Source organism: Pseudophryne corroboree, chromosome 7 (genome assembly GCF_028390025.1).
Source record: "Pseudophryne corroboree isolate aPseCor3 chromosome 7, aPseCor3.hap2, whole genome shotgun sequence".
Classification (NCBI taxonomy): Eukaryota; Metazoa; Chordata; class Amphibia; order Anura; family Myobatrachidae; genus Pseudophryne; species Pseudophryne corroboree.
Genome location: NC_086450.1, coordinates 101,741,700 through 101,758,609, shown reverse-complemented (window position 1 = coordinate 101,758,609; position 16,910 = coordinate 101,741,700). Strand labels below are relative to the sequence as shown.

At 50.4% G+C, this 16,910-nt stretch overlaps 1 protein-coding gene across 4 annotated transcripts in view; it reads left to right on the top strand.

Annotated features, from left to right (window-relative positions):
• Positions 1 to 16,910, top strand: part of GAD1 (glutamate decarboxylase 1) — a 162,104-nt gene that overhangs the window by 99,618 nt on the left and 45,576 nt on the right. For all 4 annotated transcript variants that reach the window (XM_063933493.1, XM_063933495.1, XM_063933494.1 and 1 more), the window contains 2 exons: positions 9,769 to 9,885; positions 9,986 to 10,050. In XM_063933493.1, the coding sequence (XP_063789563.1) occupies positions 9,769 to 9,885; positions 9,986 to 10,050 (182 nt within the window). The remainder of the gene's footprint in view (positions 1 to 9,768; positions 9,886 to 9,985; positions 10,051 to 16,910) is intronic.

Sequence of the window (16,910 nt, the reverse complement as noted above, 5' to 3'; positions counted from 1 at the left end):
TGTGGTGTCTGTCTGTATGGGGGTAGCAGCTGCAAGCTTTGCGGCTTCGTCTGCTCGGCTGTTACCAAGGGATACTGGGTCTTGGCTATATGTATGTGCTTTACATTTGATAACAGCCACTCTGTCGGGTTCCTGTATCGCTGTTAGAAGCCTTTTTATATATGCTGCATGCGCTATCGGTGTACCAGCTGCCGTCATGAAATTTCTGAGGCGCCATAGGGCTCCGAAATCATGTACTACCCCGAAGGCGTATCTAGAGTCGGTGTAGATATTGGCTGACTTACCCTTAGCCAATTCACATGCTCTGGTTAGGGCGACCAGTTCAGCAACCTGGGCTGAGTGAGGTGGGCCTAACGGTTCCGCTTCTATGGTGTCTTGGTCATCTACGACTGCGTATCCAGTACACAAGTCTCCCGAGTCTGACTGTCTATGACAACTACCGTCAGTGTAGAACGTGAGTTCTGCATCTTCCAGTGGATTGTCACTGATGTCAGGCCTTGCGGTAAAATTTTGGGTCAAATATTCCATACAATCATGTGTATCTTCCTTTGCATTAAATCCTCCTTCCCCATCACTCTCACCTTCCACCCTTTGTGCCTGGCCAGGCACACCTGGGAGATACGTTGCAGGATTTAATGCGCTGCATCTCCTTATGGTGATGTTTACTGGGGCCATTAATGCCAATTCCCATCTTGTAAACCTTGCTGATGAGACGTGTCTGGTTTGGGCAGAATTCAATAAGGCAGATACCGCATGCGGTGTATGGATTGTGAGGTTGTGGCCTAGCACGACATCTTCGCTTTTTGTCACTAGCAATGCTATCGCCGCAACGCTACGCAAGCATGTGGGGAGGGATCGCGCTACCGTGTCTAGCTGGGCGCTGTAGTATGCGACTGGCCTGCTGGCGTCACCGTGTTTTTGGGTTAGTACACCTGCTGCGCACCCAGCACTTTCTGTTCCGTATAGTTCAAAGGGTTTCCCATAGTCTGGCATACCTAGTGCTGGTGCCTGCGTTAGGCATTGCTTAAGTCTCTCAAATGCTGCTTCGGATTCGTCTGTATGCGAAATCCGATCAGGTTTGTTTGAAGAGACCATTTCCTGCAAAGGTAGCGCCAATATGGAAAACCCTGGGATCCAATTACGGCAATACCCACACATTCCTAAAAACGTCCTGATCTGTTGCTGGGTTTGTGGCAGTGTCATGTCTCTAATGGCTTGGATTCTATCAGCGGTCAGGTGTCTCAGTCCTTGTGTTAGACAGTGTCCCAAATATTTTACCTTAGTCTGGCATAATTGTAACTTGTCTTTGGAAACCTTGTGACCTGTGTCTGAGAGATGAAACAGGAGCTGTTTCGTATCCTTCAGAGAGGCTTCCAGTGAATCTGAACACAGCAGTAAATCGTCCACGTACTGTATCAATACTGATCCACTGTCTGGTTGGAAAGACTGTAAACAATCATGCAAAGCCTGAGAAAATATACTTGGACTATCTATGAAACCTTGGGGTAACCGAGTCCACGTGTATTGGACTCCTCTGTATGTGAATGCAAACAAATATTGGCTGTCAGGGTGCAGAGGTACCGAAAAGAAAGCGGAGCAGAGGTCAATAACAGTGAAAAATTTGGCAGTGGGAGGAATTTGCATTAGGATGACAGCTGGATTAGGCACTACGGGGAACTGACTTTCAACTATTTTGTTAATCCTCCTTAGATCCTGCACTAGCCTGTAACCCCTCCCCCCACTCTTTTTAACAGGGAAGATGGGACTATTTGCTGTGCTGGACGTTCTTACTAGAATGCCCTGTTGTAGCAAGCGTTCTATTACTGGGAAAACTCCTAACTCCACCTCTGGCTTCAGAGGATACTGTGGGATTTTTGGAGCTATCCTACCATCTTTTACTTGTACAACTACTGGAGCTACATTTGCCATTAATCCAGTGTCCTGTCCATCTTTTGTCCAAAGTGACTCTGGTATCTGAGATGTCATCTCTTCTACTTGGGATGGATTCCTATTTGTCATAATGGAATGTGACATTAATTTTGATGGGGAGTCTAACATGTCTCGTACCTCCTGAGCGTGATTCTCAGGAATGTCCAAGAATACACCTTCAGGGGTACAATAAATGACGCAACCCATTTTACATAGTAAGTCTCTACCCAGGAGATTAGTTGGTGCCGATGCAGCCAGCAAAAAGGAATGCTTGGTATGCAACGGCCCTATTGTAATCTCGGCTGGTTTGCTAACAGGGTAGTGCTGGACTACTCCTGTTACTCCCATGGCTGGAATTGTCCTACCAGTGGTTCTCATGCCCACTGTCGAATTTATCACTGACTTGGCCGCCCCTGTGTCTACAAGAAAGTTTAAAGTTTTACCAGCTACATTGATTGCAATCTCTGGTTCACTTCCAAGACTGGCAATCAATTTAACTGGCTGCAGATTACAGGTATGGCCACACCCCTAGTGGGTATGCTGACCTCCCTGAATCCCGCTGGCAGCGACTACTTGTGAGGGGGTTAGCTGGGAACTACCAGAGGCATGCCAATCTCTGTTCGGGGGATATCTTTTTGTTTCCCCTGTATGTGGCTCGAAACTCCGCCTCTGTGGACCCTGCTCCCAATGTCGTGTGTCGTGTCGTTGTCTAGGGGGTTGAAAAGATCTTTGTACACTCTTTGTTCTACATTCTCGTGCATAGTGTCCCGGTCTGTTACAAGAAAAACATGTTATTACACTTGCCTTACCCACAGGATTCGGTGGTACATACGCAGGCTGCCTTGTGGTCAGCGCCTGTATACTTACTGACATCAACTTATCACTTTGCGACTCCCTGTGCCTAGTGATGTTTCTGTCGTGATCAATAGCAGCCTCTCTCAATGTGGACACTGACAGACCTCGCCAGCATGGTTGCGTGGTCTGTACCCTAGCTTTTAATGTTTCTTTTAAACCATCCATCAGTACAGATACTGCTACTTCTCGGTGGTTTGGGTTGGTCTTAATGTCTTCTATACCAGTGTACTTTGCCATTTCTAATAATGCCCGGTGAAAATATTCTGTTGCCGTTTCGGACTCCTTTTGCTTAATGGAGAATATCTTGTTCCATTTAACAACGGCTGGGAAATACTCTTTTAGCTGTAAATTTATCCTTTTTACATTATCCTTGTTGTACACGTCTGTAAGCGGTACATCTTTATCCAATGCACAGTCAGCTAAGAATTGAGTTGCGTCGACATTGGAAGGTAAACAAGCTCTTAGCAGTATCTGCCAATCCTTGTTGTTGGGTTCTACAGTGTTGCCTAGATCCCTGATGTATTTTTGGCTAGCAACTAAGTCCTTCCTGGGGTCAGGAAATTCGGACACTATTGTTCTTAATTCCATTCGGGAAAATGGAGTGTACATGGCAATGTTCCTTATGGGAGTGGCTCCAGACACATCTGTTTTTCCATTGGGAACTGCTATTACCCTTACAGGAGCAATTCTAACAGCCTCTTCCTGTGTAGATTCTACAGCTTGTTGTGGTACAATTGTTTCAGTGTAGTGCATGGTGCCGTACTTACCCGTTGACACGACCTCACCTATCCCTCCGCTAGGGGCTTTCGCTAATCTCGTGGGTGTCGCTGTGCCTACTGTGGTCTCTGCTATGGTGGCCGCAAGAGAGAGAGCTGAAATTGTTGCTGAATCGTCTTCTTGATCACACTCCTGAGGAAAGTTCAAAACAGGGTACAACTTGCACGGGTTAATAATTGCATGAGTTACTTGGTTAACATCATTTACATTTACAGGGTTACTAAGTGTTTGTGTTTTACAACCCAGTGCGTTTCTCTCCGCAATCAACTTCTCTCCTGCAATGTATGGTGGAGGAGGGGCTGTGGCTATCAGCTTACTGACTGCCCCAGATCCTGCCGCCAGAGCCAAACCTCTCTGTATCTCACCTTCCTGGTGCCATAACTGTAAATAATCATGATGCTGAATTCGTCTCTTTGTTGATTTTACGAGACATATCCTCCTCCTTAAATTTTGTAACACTTCTGGACTGAAGCTACCTATTCTTGGGAATTTGTCCCTGTCTTGTACAGTCATTCTCTCCCATTCATCACATAAAACCTCTGTGTGACTTCCGTATTTTTCACACATGATGTATCTTGCCGACCCGACTGGTCGGTTCTCTGAATCAACCCGAACCGAGGTTGATCGCCCCCTACCTGAACAACTGGCCCCCATAATCTGCAGGTGTTGCTTATTCCTCCTTGGATCTTTATAACAAGGTTTTCAGCGAACCCTTACAAACAAACCAAGATGTCCTGGGCAGGCCGGCGGTGGCGGTTTACCAAGTACCCCACTTACTTCTCGCCCACGTTGGCCAGTACTGCAATCACTGTAACCAGAGCTGCTGTACCCAACTCAGGGCCCCTGTGAACCTGTGTTTACTGGAACATATGAGGGTTACCCGCAGGACACTTACTCTTTCCAGTAAAGGTGGGGTTGTTAGATAGTTCCTGAGTGACCAGCGAACTTCCCTTCCAAAAATAAAAAATTACACAAATCACGTCAGAATGTACAAATAGCGTTTGTGACCACTTTACTCTAATGGTATTAGGTCAGATTACTAACTACTGCACACAATTACGTGCGGTCCAATCGTTCAGTACATAAGCACTACTTGTCATGTACTGAAAGATCAATGGAATCGATGTTTCCGGCCGCGATTCCTTCAGCAAGAGCTTGTATGGCCTATATGGGTTCTGCACCAACACCCCAGGCGTTGTGCCTCTTGTACCTTTATAGCGGACCTCTTTGTCTATTTTACCTGTTACCTTATGACCTCCTGGTCTGTTACCGTCTGTTAATGACCTCCTGGTCTGTTACCTTATGGTCCGCTATACTCTAATGCTCAAATATTATTTAACCAGGGATGCCTCCCTAGCCACCGTATATGTCACTTACACGTGTGTCCCTTGACGAGTACCCGACTTTCCTTTTGGTTCAACCTCTAAGTTATATAAACTTATGCGATAAAAACACACTCACTCAACACATGTACACTTTGTTTCTATATCTATTTCTGCGCAGAAATTTTTCTTCAGCCCAGCAGTGTTACCAATTTGGAGCAGGATCTGTTAAACTAAATTTCAGATTTTTCCAAAAATAGATTTGCGTTATTTACCGCGTCGCGTTATTTACCGCTGTGCGTTACTTATCGCCTTTGCGCTAATTATCGCTTTGCGCTAATTCAACTTTTCGTGACTTGAGCTACGTGGGCGTAACCGGACGCTACGTTGCGTAACGTACGCTGCGTGCGTCTGCCTTTGGATTGCGTACGCAAGTCTTTTGTTAGGGACACGTGTACGCAAAACAAAGATCCACCGTAACACAATTTCTATTTTTATCAATGTAGATGATCCCTGATCATCTACCGCACACCACACTGACTGCCTTGTCTCCCAGACAAGCCGTGTGTTGGTCTATATTTTAACTATTACCTCTACTATGAAATAACAGCAAATCTCTTTTAGCACTTTCTATCAACTATAAAAATTGGCAAACAGGAATAGTGATATACGAAATTGAAAAAGAAATGCAGATATATATGTATGCGTGCGTGTATACGCAAGACAGAAGAGAAATAAAACAGTTTTAAAAGACACAAGCGTTTTGTTCTTACTTCCGGTTCCCGGATTCCTTCAGCACTCTTTATCTAAGCGAAGCAGACGCTTATCCCGTCAGCACTGCGAGACAACCTCCCACCCTTTGCTGGGGGATAATGTCTGCTGATCTACCTAGTGCAGATATGAGAAGGACAGGACGAGTCCCCCAATTGACAATGCTAAATTCCTTTGTCGTATAAACAACCCTTTATGAAGTCTAAGAACACTGTACGCTGCTTACTTAAGAAGTACCGTAAGGGTACGCTATTTGCGTAACGATCGCTCAGCCGTAGGCGAGACGCTCAAGCGTCACGTTCGCTCACGGCCCAGTGATCACAGGACAACACGTTATTGGTTATGACTAGAGTAATGATTCGCTATGGCGTAGCGGACGCTCGAGACCACGAGGAGATCACCAGCGGCGCAGACGCTCACAACGCTATACCTTTATGTCTAAACCTTATACCAATGAAATGCACAGAATACCTTAATGTGAGTACAGGGTGTAAGTGCAACCTTGTGTAACCTGACTAACTACAAAGCTGCTTGAGCGTCACCGACGCTCAAGTGAACACTTAACACTATAGAAAATACACAGATACTGGTTTAGGGTCCAAAGCCTATTAACTGTATTATATCTAATATACTTGTAAAAAGGGGATAACAGTACAAATGATACACTACAATATAACAGAGACTTCCTAACCAAAATACAATACTATCTAATACAATACAATACTAGTCTAGGGGAGATGTGAGAGAAAAGAGAAAGGAGAGAGAGAGAGAGAAATGGAGAGAGATGAGAGAGATTGGCTCACAGTAAGACAATGATTACGGAGAGAAACTTACGCACAAGGGTAAACGATCGCATGCGCCTGGACATCCAGCACCCGATTTTCAGCAATGAGAACCGTTGAAGAGTGAGAGCTGGATGTGGTCGGCCTGCCTATTTATGCCCCACACACAATGCAATCCTACAGTCCCTACAATCCCATTGTCCATTGGACGTCGGAATTCGGCCCTGCATCATAACAAAAGGTCATAGGTTGATTCATACAGGTGGGCTGTGACGATTTCAAACAGCTCAGGTGGGTGGGGAACTAGGTTTCCCGCCGCATACCTGAGTATGAGTAAATAATAGAAATGGACATAAACTTCTTATGTCCATAACTATTCGCACGAGCGATTAATACGCTCCAAACCAACACCGGAATATTGCTAATTAAATACTCTTCCGATGGGTACCAAACACTGCTGCATGACTCCTGTTAGACCCTTCCTACAATACAAAGAGGGATTCCTCAGCTCAGGGACATTCTATATTAACCAAACTTTCAGAAACTATCAAAGGGATCATGATCTACAAACTACATTAATACTGAAAATATGTAACGAATGAGTCGCACGCTACGATCACATAAACTCTACCGTAAATACGCATACCGTGCGCCCGCGGGTGCACGCTATTGCGGGTATGCGCCTTCACGGGAGAGCGTACGCATGCGCAGCGCAGACCAGTGTGCGGTGCAAATATGGCAACGTGCATAGAGACATTTTTCTGACTTTGACAGGAGCCACCCCCAGGATCTCCCATTGGCACTACAAGGAACAGCATGCCTTCCAAATACTGCTCCCATTCTATTACCAGATAGGTTCAGGTATGGTTACAGGTAATTTTTAGTGTGCTGAAGGGAAATGTAGGGGTGGGATTTGCAACCCCCCCCCCCTCTCTGTCTGTTTGTTAATATGCTAAAGCAGCAGGATGCACCTGGTGTAAATAGACACTTCCTGCCTGCGTCTGTGATGCACTGCTGTGTCCGAGGATGCAGCATTGGATCACTCTAACCTTGGAAACCTTCAGGTTACTCAGGATGGCCATCTCAGATCCGCAGCCAAGGCCAGTAACTCAGGATAGCCATCTCAGATCCACAACCAAGGCCAGTAACTCAGGATGGCCATCTCAGATCCACAGCAAGGCCAATAACTCAGGATGGCCATCTCAGATCAGCAGTCAAGGCCAGTAACTCAGGATGGCCACCTCAGATCCGCAGCCAAGGCCAGTAACTCAGGATAGCCATTTCAGATCCGCAGCCAAGAACAGTAACTCAGAATGGCCATCTCAGATCCACAGCCAAGGCCAGTAACTCAGGATAGCCATCTCAGATCCGCAGCCAAGGCCAGTAACTCAGGATTACCATCTCAGATACTCAGCCAAGGCCAGTAACTCAGGATAGCCATCTCAGATCCGCAGCCAAAGCCAGTAACTCAGGATAGCCATCTCAGATCCGCAGCCAAGAACAGTAACTCAGAATGGCCATCTCAGATCCGCAGCCAAGGCCAGTAACTCAGGATGGCCATCTCAGATCTGCAGCCAAGGCCAGTAAATCTGTGTAGGCAGACAAAGACTATGGCCTCAGCACTCCCAGCGACGCGCCTCCATTTTGTGGAACAGAGCCAGCCGCTGACCCTCACCCACTCCCAAGCACCCTCAGCCTGCCAGTCAGATTGGGGCTTAGGTGACAATGCCATTGGGTTTGAGTACAAGTCTGAAACAGACCTTATGACATTGAGAATTTGAGATATATTATTGGTAACTTTTATTTATAATATGCCACAAAGTGTACGCAGCACTATACATGCTAAACATGTAACAGGATAACAGAACATTAGTACGAAACACAATGGCATACCATAGCATAAGTTCCAAACCTTAACATCACACCACAGACTGGGCAGAACAGATTACTCCTGCATGAGTAGGCCAACTCTCTATGTACTGTAACTGGTAGGAGTTGATTGAGTACTCCACGACTCTGGGCCTAATTCAGACCTGATTGTAGCAGCAAATTTGTTAGCAGATGGGCAAAACCATGTGCACTGCAGGGGGGGGGGGATATAACATGTGCAGAGAGAGTTAGATTTGGGTGGGGTGTGTTCAAACTGAAATCTAAATTGCAGTGTAAAAATATAGCAGCCAGTATTTACCCTGCACGGAAACAATATAACCCACCCAAATCTAACTCTCTCTGCACATGTTATATCTGCTCCCCCCTGCAGTGCACATGGTTTTGCCCATCTGCTAACAAATGTGCTGCCACGATCAACTCTGAATTACCCCCTCTGTACCCAATGTATGAGCAAGCAGACAGTCAGAGTCGGTGAAGGGGAGAAGGAGACAAGGGAGAAGGATAAATTATTTCAGATTAATCACCCAGGGCCAAACTGGGCCTCATGTGTTAACTGCATCTTCTCCTTCTTGGTTATGACCTTTAGATGGGTATGAACAAAGATAACAAAAGTGAAGAGGACATATAGGGCCTGATTCTGAGTTGGGAGCAAATCAAGTAATTGTGCACCTTGGCAAAACCATGCTGCACTGCAGGTGGGGCAGATGTAACATGTGCAGACAGTTCGATTTGGGTGGGTTGTGTCCTCCTAACTTAGTTCTAACATTGCTGTGTAATATAAAGCTGTCCAGCATTTGTGGGCTACATGCAAAAGCATCCAGCATTTACCCTGCATGCAAAAAAAACATAAATATATTTGCTCCTCCTACATTGCAAGAGTTTGTTCCAAATACAAAGTTACGATCTTTTTTTCTGCTTTACCTCCACCTCAGAGTCAGCCACATAATGTAAACCTCATATATGAGAAAACCATGCCTATCCATATCCATGTTACTTACTTTATGTAAGTAATTTGTTTGAATAGGTTCATAAAGAACTGGAAATGTAATAATAAATTACACCCAGACATCACTAGGGAAGCACATACTATCCTAACACTTGTCAGTTTTCACAGAATACATACAGGAAACCGGCAGACGGGATGCCGGCTGTCGCTTGCCACTTGTATTTCCAAGTGGCAATGTGGGGCTGTGGTTAGCATTCCGGCGTCGGTATCCTTTTTGCTGGGCTCCCGAGAGCCGGTATATTAACTGCATCCCATTTGCACATAGGTACGTACTTCACTGGACCCTATCTCCAGTCCCATAGGGCTACTATTAATTTGGGAATCATGCCCACCTAGTGTGCATCATATGCAAAACTGATAGCAACATAATATAAGCTACAATCTTAACATGTGCTACATAACATACTTATAATATCTTGTGTGGGGTATGTTGCAGGGGCACGTCCCACTTTATGTGAATGCTACAGCAGGGACAACAGTCTACGGTGCATTTGACCCCATAGATGAAATAGCGGACATATGTGAAAAGTACAACCTCTGGCTTCATGTGGATGTAAGTAACAGTCACGTAGAACAATAATGTCATATCAAGGACTTACAGCCAGTCTTTTATAGTCATTGTCATGTGACCTGTGTTATTTCTATTGGCACAGGCCGCTTGGGGAGGCGGACTTCTCATGTCCAGGAAACATCGCCATAAGATGAACGGAATAGAGAGGCAAGTAGGACACAGCTTGCTCACATTTCCTAATGACCAATATGGTTTGTTTTATGTGCGGTATCTCTGCAATGATATTTATGTATATGGCTTTTATCACCAATAGCTGCTGACATCAGACCCCATTGCAGCCCAATGAGCTATTATTTATTAGCATACAGGGTGATAAACAGCACTATGACAATAAACATCCTAGTGATATTTGGTGGACCCCTTCATTCAAAGTAAAGCATTCGTTACCTCTAATACCAAGAAATAAAGACACGGAGACTTGAATTTGGCAGAAAAATTGCTAGCTATTTATTTGACCCTAACCATAGCAAACCTGTAAATGAAAACTTTGTTAAGATGCCGATTCAGCCGGCATATGGTGGCAGAAAAAAGAACGGCTCTATTAAACTAACGCTAACATTAAAATGCTAAAATTCGAAACCATCCTAATTTAACTACAAACTATCAAAATCGGTAATAGGTGACAACTCAACCCCCACAGTGACTACCCACCCTGATGGGTGCCCTGCCGCTGCCTCCCGGACGGGTGGTCGAGCGGCCAAAAAGTCGATGGAGGTGAGTGCACCTAAACCACACCAAACTGTAAATCACTATAGCTTACCATACAACTACAAACTGCCGTTCTTTTCCGCCAACACCGAAAGACTCTACCCCAGAGTCTTTGCACCGCCACCATAACCTCACCCTAACTCCTGCAACACTAGACACAGATCCTCCAGGAAAAACATCATCCCCTCATTGGATAGATGCACACCATCAGGCCGAAAAAGGTGACTGTCTCAGAACCGAATCCTAGGGTGGCGAACTACCTCGCCTCCGTGGGACAGCACCCACTTCGCCACCGTCCCATTCACCTTCTTTCTGGCCTCATCAATCAGGCGACCGTCCGCCACACCTCGCCAACTCAGCCTTGGCACCATCAAGGAGAACACCAATACGCAATTGGTCCATGCTGCGGCCACACTTGCCAGATCCTGTATCATGGCCCACCGCAACTCCAAAGATGTCCTCTTCCCCAGGTCGTTGCCACCTAGATGGACAACCAGCACCCTAGGGACTCCATGCTTGCTGGCCTGACTGACAAGTCTACTCCTCAGATCTTTCCACATCATCCCTCGCCAACCAAGCCAACGAACTCCCTGAGCCCTAGGAAACATCTGAGCCCCCTCCGAGGCCAAAAACTTGGCGGCCCAATACACATAAGAGTGGCCAACCACCCAAATCGCCAAGTCATCTTCAAAACAACCTGAAGAGGAGGAAAAGGGGGTAAAATTGGTTACTAATTATCTATACCATTGTTTATTAAATGCCTAGGAAACATCTGCATTAACCTGAAGGATCTGCCAAAAGAAAAAATTTAGTTTTCGTTTATTGCAGAAGTCACGGCCTAGCCGATCTGCACAAGCTTCTAGCCAATTTGAAGCGGACATAAACACACAATGGGAAAAATCAAATTAAAATAAGAAATTAAACGGGTGGGGGGGGGGGTATAAAAGGGAAAAAACTGGTAAGAACTCAGCTGGAGGTGAAAGCGTAAAAACCTGCTGAGGGACTTTGATTAGAACTGATCAGCCGAATTGTGGATTAGAATTCAGTCCGTCAAGTCAGGCAAAAAATCGCAAAAGAACTCCAGACCCCCGCTGCCGGCTCATGCCAGCAACGGCGAGTGGCTAATCCCTGAGTAGGATAAAACGGGAAGACAAACAAACGCACAATACAAGAACGTACTGAACTGTAACAACATGATTATAACAACAATAATTAAACAAGAAACCACGCGCAAGCCAACATCTCATGCAACGGGGCGAATATATCGTCTGTAACTTGACGACTTCCATCGCCCCACCGCCTGGATTTCAGCCATGGAAAATCCCGCCGCCGCAGCCGACGTCGCAGCCCCTATGCGGAAGGAATGTGTCCCGAAAGCAGCGGGTGGAAGGCCCAAGCTCGCCAGACAGCGACCCAGCATCCAACGAAATTGATATTTCGTCACCGGCAGCCCGTCATAATGCAGCAGCCATGACCCCCGACCGTTGGGCCGTACTGCCTCATATTGCACTGCCAACCTTACTGGGCAAATGCTCTCCTCAAGTGCCGGAACCAAGGTGACCCATCGACCTCTCCCCACTTGGTCCGTCTTAGAGCGACGCAATCTGCATAGCAAGGACCTCTCACCCACCACCACGTCCCCGACAAGCATGCGCGAATCTGCTCGCTTAGAAGGCGCTACCAATTCCGAAACCCTAAAGGCCGCATGGTAAGCCATTGAGAACACCAAACTGAACAACAGCGACTCAAACATGGACGACGCGATACCTCCAACTGCCCTGAAGACAGCCGGCAGCAAGGCCGCATCAATGGGCCGCCTCTTGTCAGGCGGCGCCGGCGCGACGCGCGCCCATCCTTTCATCGCCTTCAGCAGAATCCCACTTTTCGTCACGTCAGGGACGCCCTTGATTTTGCTGAAAAACGAAATACCAGCCAAGTACCGGGATACCACCGCTCTGAACCTACCCGAAACGTACAGCTGCCAAATAAAAGAAAGCATCATCCGATGCCCGCTCTTACCTTGTTGATTTCGTCCTCGAACAAACTCCTCCCACTCTCTCCAAGCTTGCCCGTAGGCCTTCAGCGTGGTTGGCGCGACTGACCGCAACGCTAGACCCTCCAGTCCGTCCCGATCACCTGCCAGACATAACCGGGACAATGAAAACCATGCTTGTCGGCCTCGGGTGCCAACAACCAAAACCTTTCCCACTGCCCTCGCGACAATGCGTCGGCATTTCCGTTCTCCAGACCAGGCACATGCTGCGCGCGGAACCACATGTTCCTACGCAGGCATGTCAATAGCAACTGTCCCAGCACCCTCAGAACCACCAGCGACTTCGCCCTCTGGTTATTTATCGCATGCACCACGCCCAGATTGTCACATCTAAACAAGATGCTGCGATGGGCCAGCCGATCGCCCCAGACCTCCAGCGCCACCATAATGGGGAAAAGCTCAAGAAGCAAGAGGTCCTTAGTTAAACCTTCGCGATGCCATTCAGCCGGCCACGATGCCGCGCACCAAGATCCCTCCAGATAGCAACCGAATCCAGAGGCACCCGCTGCGTCGGTGAACAGCTGCAACCTAGCGCTGTCGACCGTTGGTGCCTGCCATATACACACCCCGTTGAAGTCCTCCAGGAACGAGGCCCATACGGCCAAATCCCTCTTAATCTCGGAGGACAGGCGCACGAAATGGTGTGGTCTGGCACACCCCGCAGTCGCCCTTTCTAGCTTCCGGCAGAAAACCCTGCCCTTCGGGATTACCCGACAAGCAAAGTTCAACATGCCCAGCAAGGACTGCGCCAGCCGCAGCGTGACTTTACGCGACCCCTCGAACCGGCAAATAGCGTCGCGGAGCTTCACCACCTTGTCCCGAGGCAGTCGACACGATCCCGCCACCGTGTCAATTTCAATCCCCAAAAATGACAAACAGGAGACCGGTCCCTCTGTTTTATCCTCGGCACGGGAACGCCAAAGTGGAAAAACAGAGCTCGGATGCTGAAAAGCAAGTCGCCGCACCGCGGTGAATTTGCTGGACCTGCACACAGGAAATCATCGAGGTAATGGGCGACCCCGTGACCCCCTGACGAAGACTCCACGCACCAATGTAGAAATGTGCTAAACCGTTCGAAAAACGAGCATGAAACGGAACATCCCATCGGCAAACATTTGTCGATGAAATACTCCGCTCCAATCCGAAAACCCATAAAACGGAACGAGTCCGGATGTAACGGCAGCAACTGAAAAGCGGACTCAACATCAATCTTAGCCATGAGGGCCCCAGTCCCGTGACTGCAGACCAGCTCCAATGCCTCGTCAAACGACTGATACACCACCGAGCAATGAGCCGGCGGTATCGCGTCATTGACCGACGCCCCCGACGGGTAAGAAAGATGCTGAATGAGCCTAAAAGCGCCTGGAGTCTTCTTGGGAACCACCCCCACCGGAGAGATGACCAAACCATCCACCGGGGGTGAGATAAACGGTCCCTCCATCCTGCCCAACCTGACCTCCTTATCCACTTTCTCCCGCAGCACCAACGGCAAGGCTCGGGCCGACTGGAGGTTCCGCTGGGCCCGAACCGACACCTCGCTCGCAACAGGCAAGCGAAAACCAAAACGAAAACCGGAAAACAGAAATTTTGCATCCGCCCTATTTGGATACCAATCCAACCACTTGCCCATCGTATCCAACTTAATTGGCGTTGGAGCTCTGCGGAGCGCTCCTGCCCGCGCCCGGTCTTGGGTAAGTTTGCTTACCCCGGGCACCCTGACGACTGCCTTTAAAGCAGGAGGAGGCTGGGGGGGAACCGCCACATTGCAAGCACGAATGTCGAAAACGACACTGCTTGCCGAAGGAACAGGCCGCGTTGTTAAACGCGAAGCATTTTCCTTTTGCGGCGGCTTGCCTCCCTGCACGGACGGCCGACCTACCTGTCTTGGCCGATCCGCCGTCCGCGCCGGACTCTTGGGCGGACGACCCTGCGCGGTGCCCGTCCGCCCCCGCGTTCCGGGGGTCCTTAGTCTGTCGCGAAGCTCGAGTGACTTTGAGCCAGACTTCCACGTCCTTGCACCCAAAGCCAATGACCTGTAACCCGTCCTGCTTCTCCCGGAATTCCTCGTCATACCTACGCCACTCAGTGCCCGACGATGTGCACTGCATATCGTGTATGAGATGCAGGTACCGAATGATGTTCATGTGCTCGTCCGGCCTATCTTCTAGGTAACAAGCCGCGAAGACCCAAAAGCCGGCCAGCCAGTTGTCGAAGGTACGGAAGGCCTCGGCCCCGATGACCTTCTTTGCTGCCGCCGACTTATAGTCCTTCTTTACGTCCTTTGTCAAGACGAACACATCGACGTAGTCCCCCCTGCGGATCTTCCTACGGCAGCTGTCCCTCAGCCCCCGCATCACTGCAGTGTAGTCGCAGCGGACAACCCCTGGCAAATCGCGGCGCTTCTTGGCCCTGCGAGCGTCCTCGCTAAGCTGCTTGCGCCTCTTCCGCCTTTTCTGCTGACCTGCCGCCCTCTTGGCGAATTTCGTCGCCCGCTTCTTCGCCCTAGTCGTACTACTGACTTCGGACGCAGGCGACGACAGCGAAGAGGAAGAGGAGGAAGAGGAAGAGCTGCGAGAACTAGAGCGCGTGGAGGAGCCCGATACCGCCTGCACCACCTCACCTGATGCCGTCGACTGCTCCAACACGGAATCCTCCGGCGTGGCAAATCCGACCTCCTCGTCCTCGGACTCCGTCATCTCCACGTCCCCGCGCTCACCTGCATAAGAAAACGGAGCAGAGGACCCAGACAGCAGTTGCGGTGAATGCCTAGCACCCCGGGGGGCAGGCGTCGCCTCCACATGCCCCTGTTCGTCCCGCCCGACACGATGATCGAGCTGCGCCACGGCCGCTCCGAGCTCCCTGCAGGTGCGAGCAACCCGCTGCGCTGCCGACACTGCCCGCGCACCGGACCCGCCAGCCGCTGCCGGCGCGCCGGAACTGTTCCCCACTCCCGGGGACCCGGCCGCGGCCAACGGCCCCAACGCCGCCACCACCGTGGCCAGGGCCGACGCCAGGGTTCCGGAGGGGTCTTGCCCACCCCAAAACCCGGCGTCGTCCCTCGTGGGCTCCCGAGCCGGCGTCGGCGCGCGCCGGCCGGCCCGCCCAACAGGCGCCCAGATCGGCCTGGTGGGGAACCGGCAGCGCCCCTGACCTCCAGCGGCCCGGTCCCCCACCAATCTTGCCTCTCCTCCTGCGCCCGCCCGTCAGAGCCAGCGCCGCCGTCACTCTCCTCCCCCCCGCGGGCACCCACCCCCCGCAGGCTGGAGCTACCTCCGCCCGCTGGGTGGGTCCCGCGGCGAGAGCTCATGCAGGTGTGTGCAGCCCTGTTGCCCTCCATGGCCTCCCTGCCTCTCCTCCCCGCCCGCCCCCCGCCGGACTCCGGGGGGTAAGCTGGGGAGACAAGGAGACTAGCGGCACCGCTGCGCGCATTTGTGCACGAATGGCACCGCCTGTGGCGAGCGTGGGCGCGCGCGCACCCCGTGCGCGCGTCCCACCGCTTCCCGCCAGCAAGCTCCCGGCCGCATCCCCTTGCCGATCCGCCGCGCGAGGCCCCGCGACGGGCCTCGCCCGGCTAACAGCCGCCTCCCGCCTGGTCCCCCCCCCTCGCCTGGCACCTGCACTCGGCCTCGGCAAGGGGGAAGCAATTGGAGACAAGTGCTGCTCCAGCGACGGGCGCCCACCGCGGCGCGCATGCACGCGCCTGCGGGCGCCCGACACCGATGCTTCCCCTGCCGCGCTCGGAGGTGAGGGCTGCTGCCCTTCCACCTCCGGGCGGCCTGACCGGACCTCCGGCCTACCCCGCCGCCCGCGCCTGGCCGGCAAAGCCGGCCCAGCCCCCAGCGGCAAGGCTGACCTGGACCGCCACTCCGTGTCCCCGCCGAGCCTGCGGCGGCCCCAGGGGACGGGATGCCGTCCCCAGGGCCAGCCAGCCCGGCCTCGGGCCCAGCCCCACCGCCCGAAATGCGGTACCGAGCTGGGGTTCCTACCGAGCGGCGAGGGCGAGAGGCAGCCATGGTACAAAAGGAGGCAATGGAAGGCAAAGAGGCTTGACAATAAGACAATTCCACACTGACAATAAATGGGGAGATTCTGCACTGCAGCACTCACCCAAGGCAAATCACCAACAAGAGAGAGCAAAATGGCCTAGCCTTCACTATATATATTAACCCTCCCCTTTTTCCAAAGGCTGTACTTTCCTCACAGCTAAGTCCACCCCTCACAAGATGTTTAACTCATTCCTTTCCTA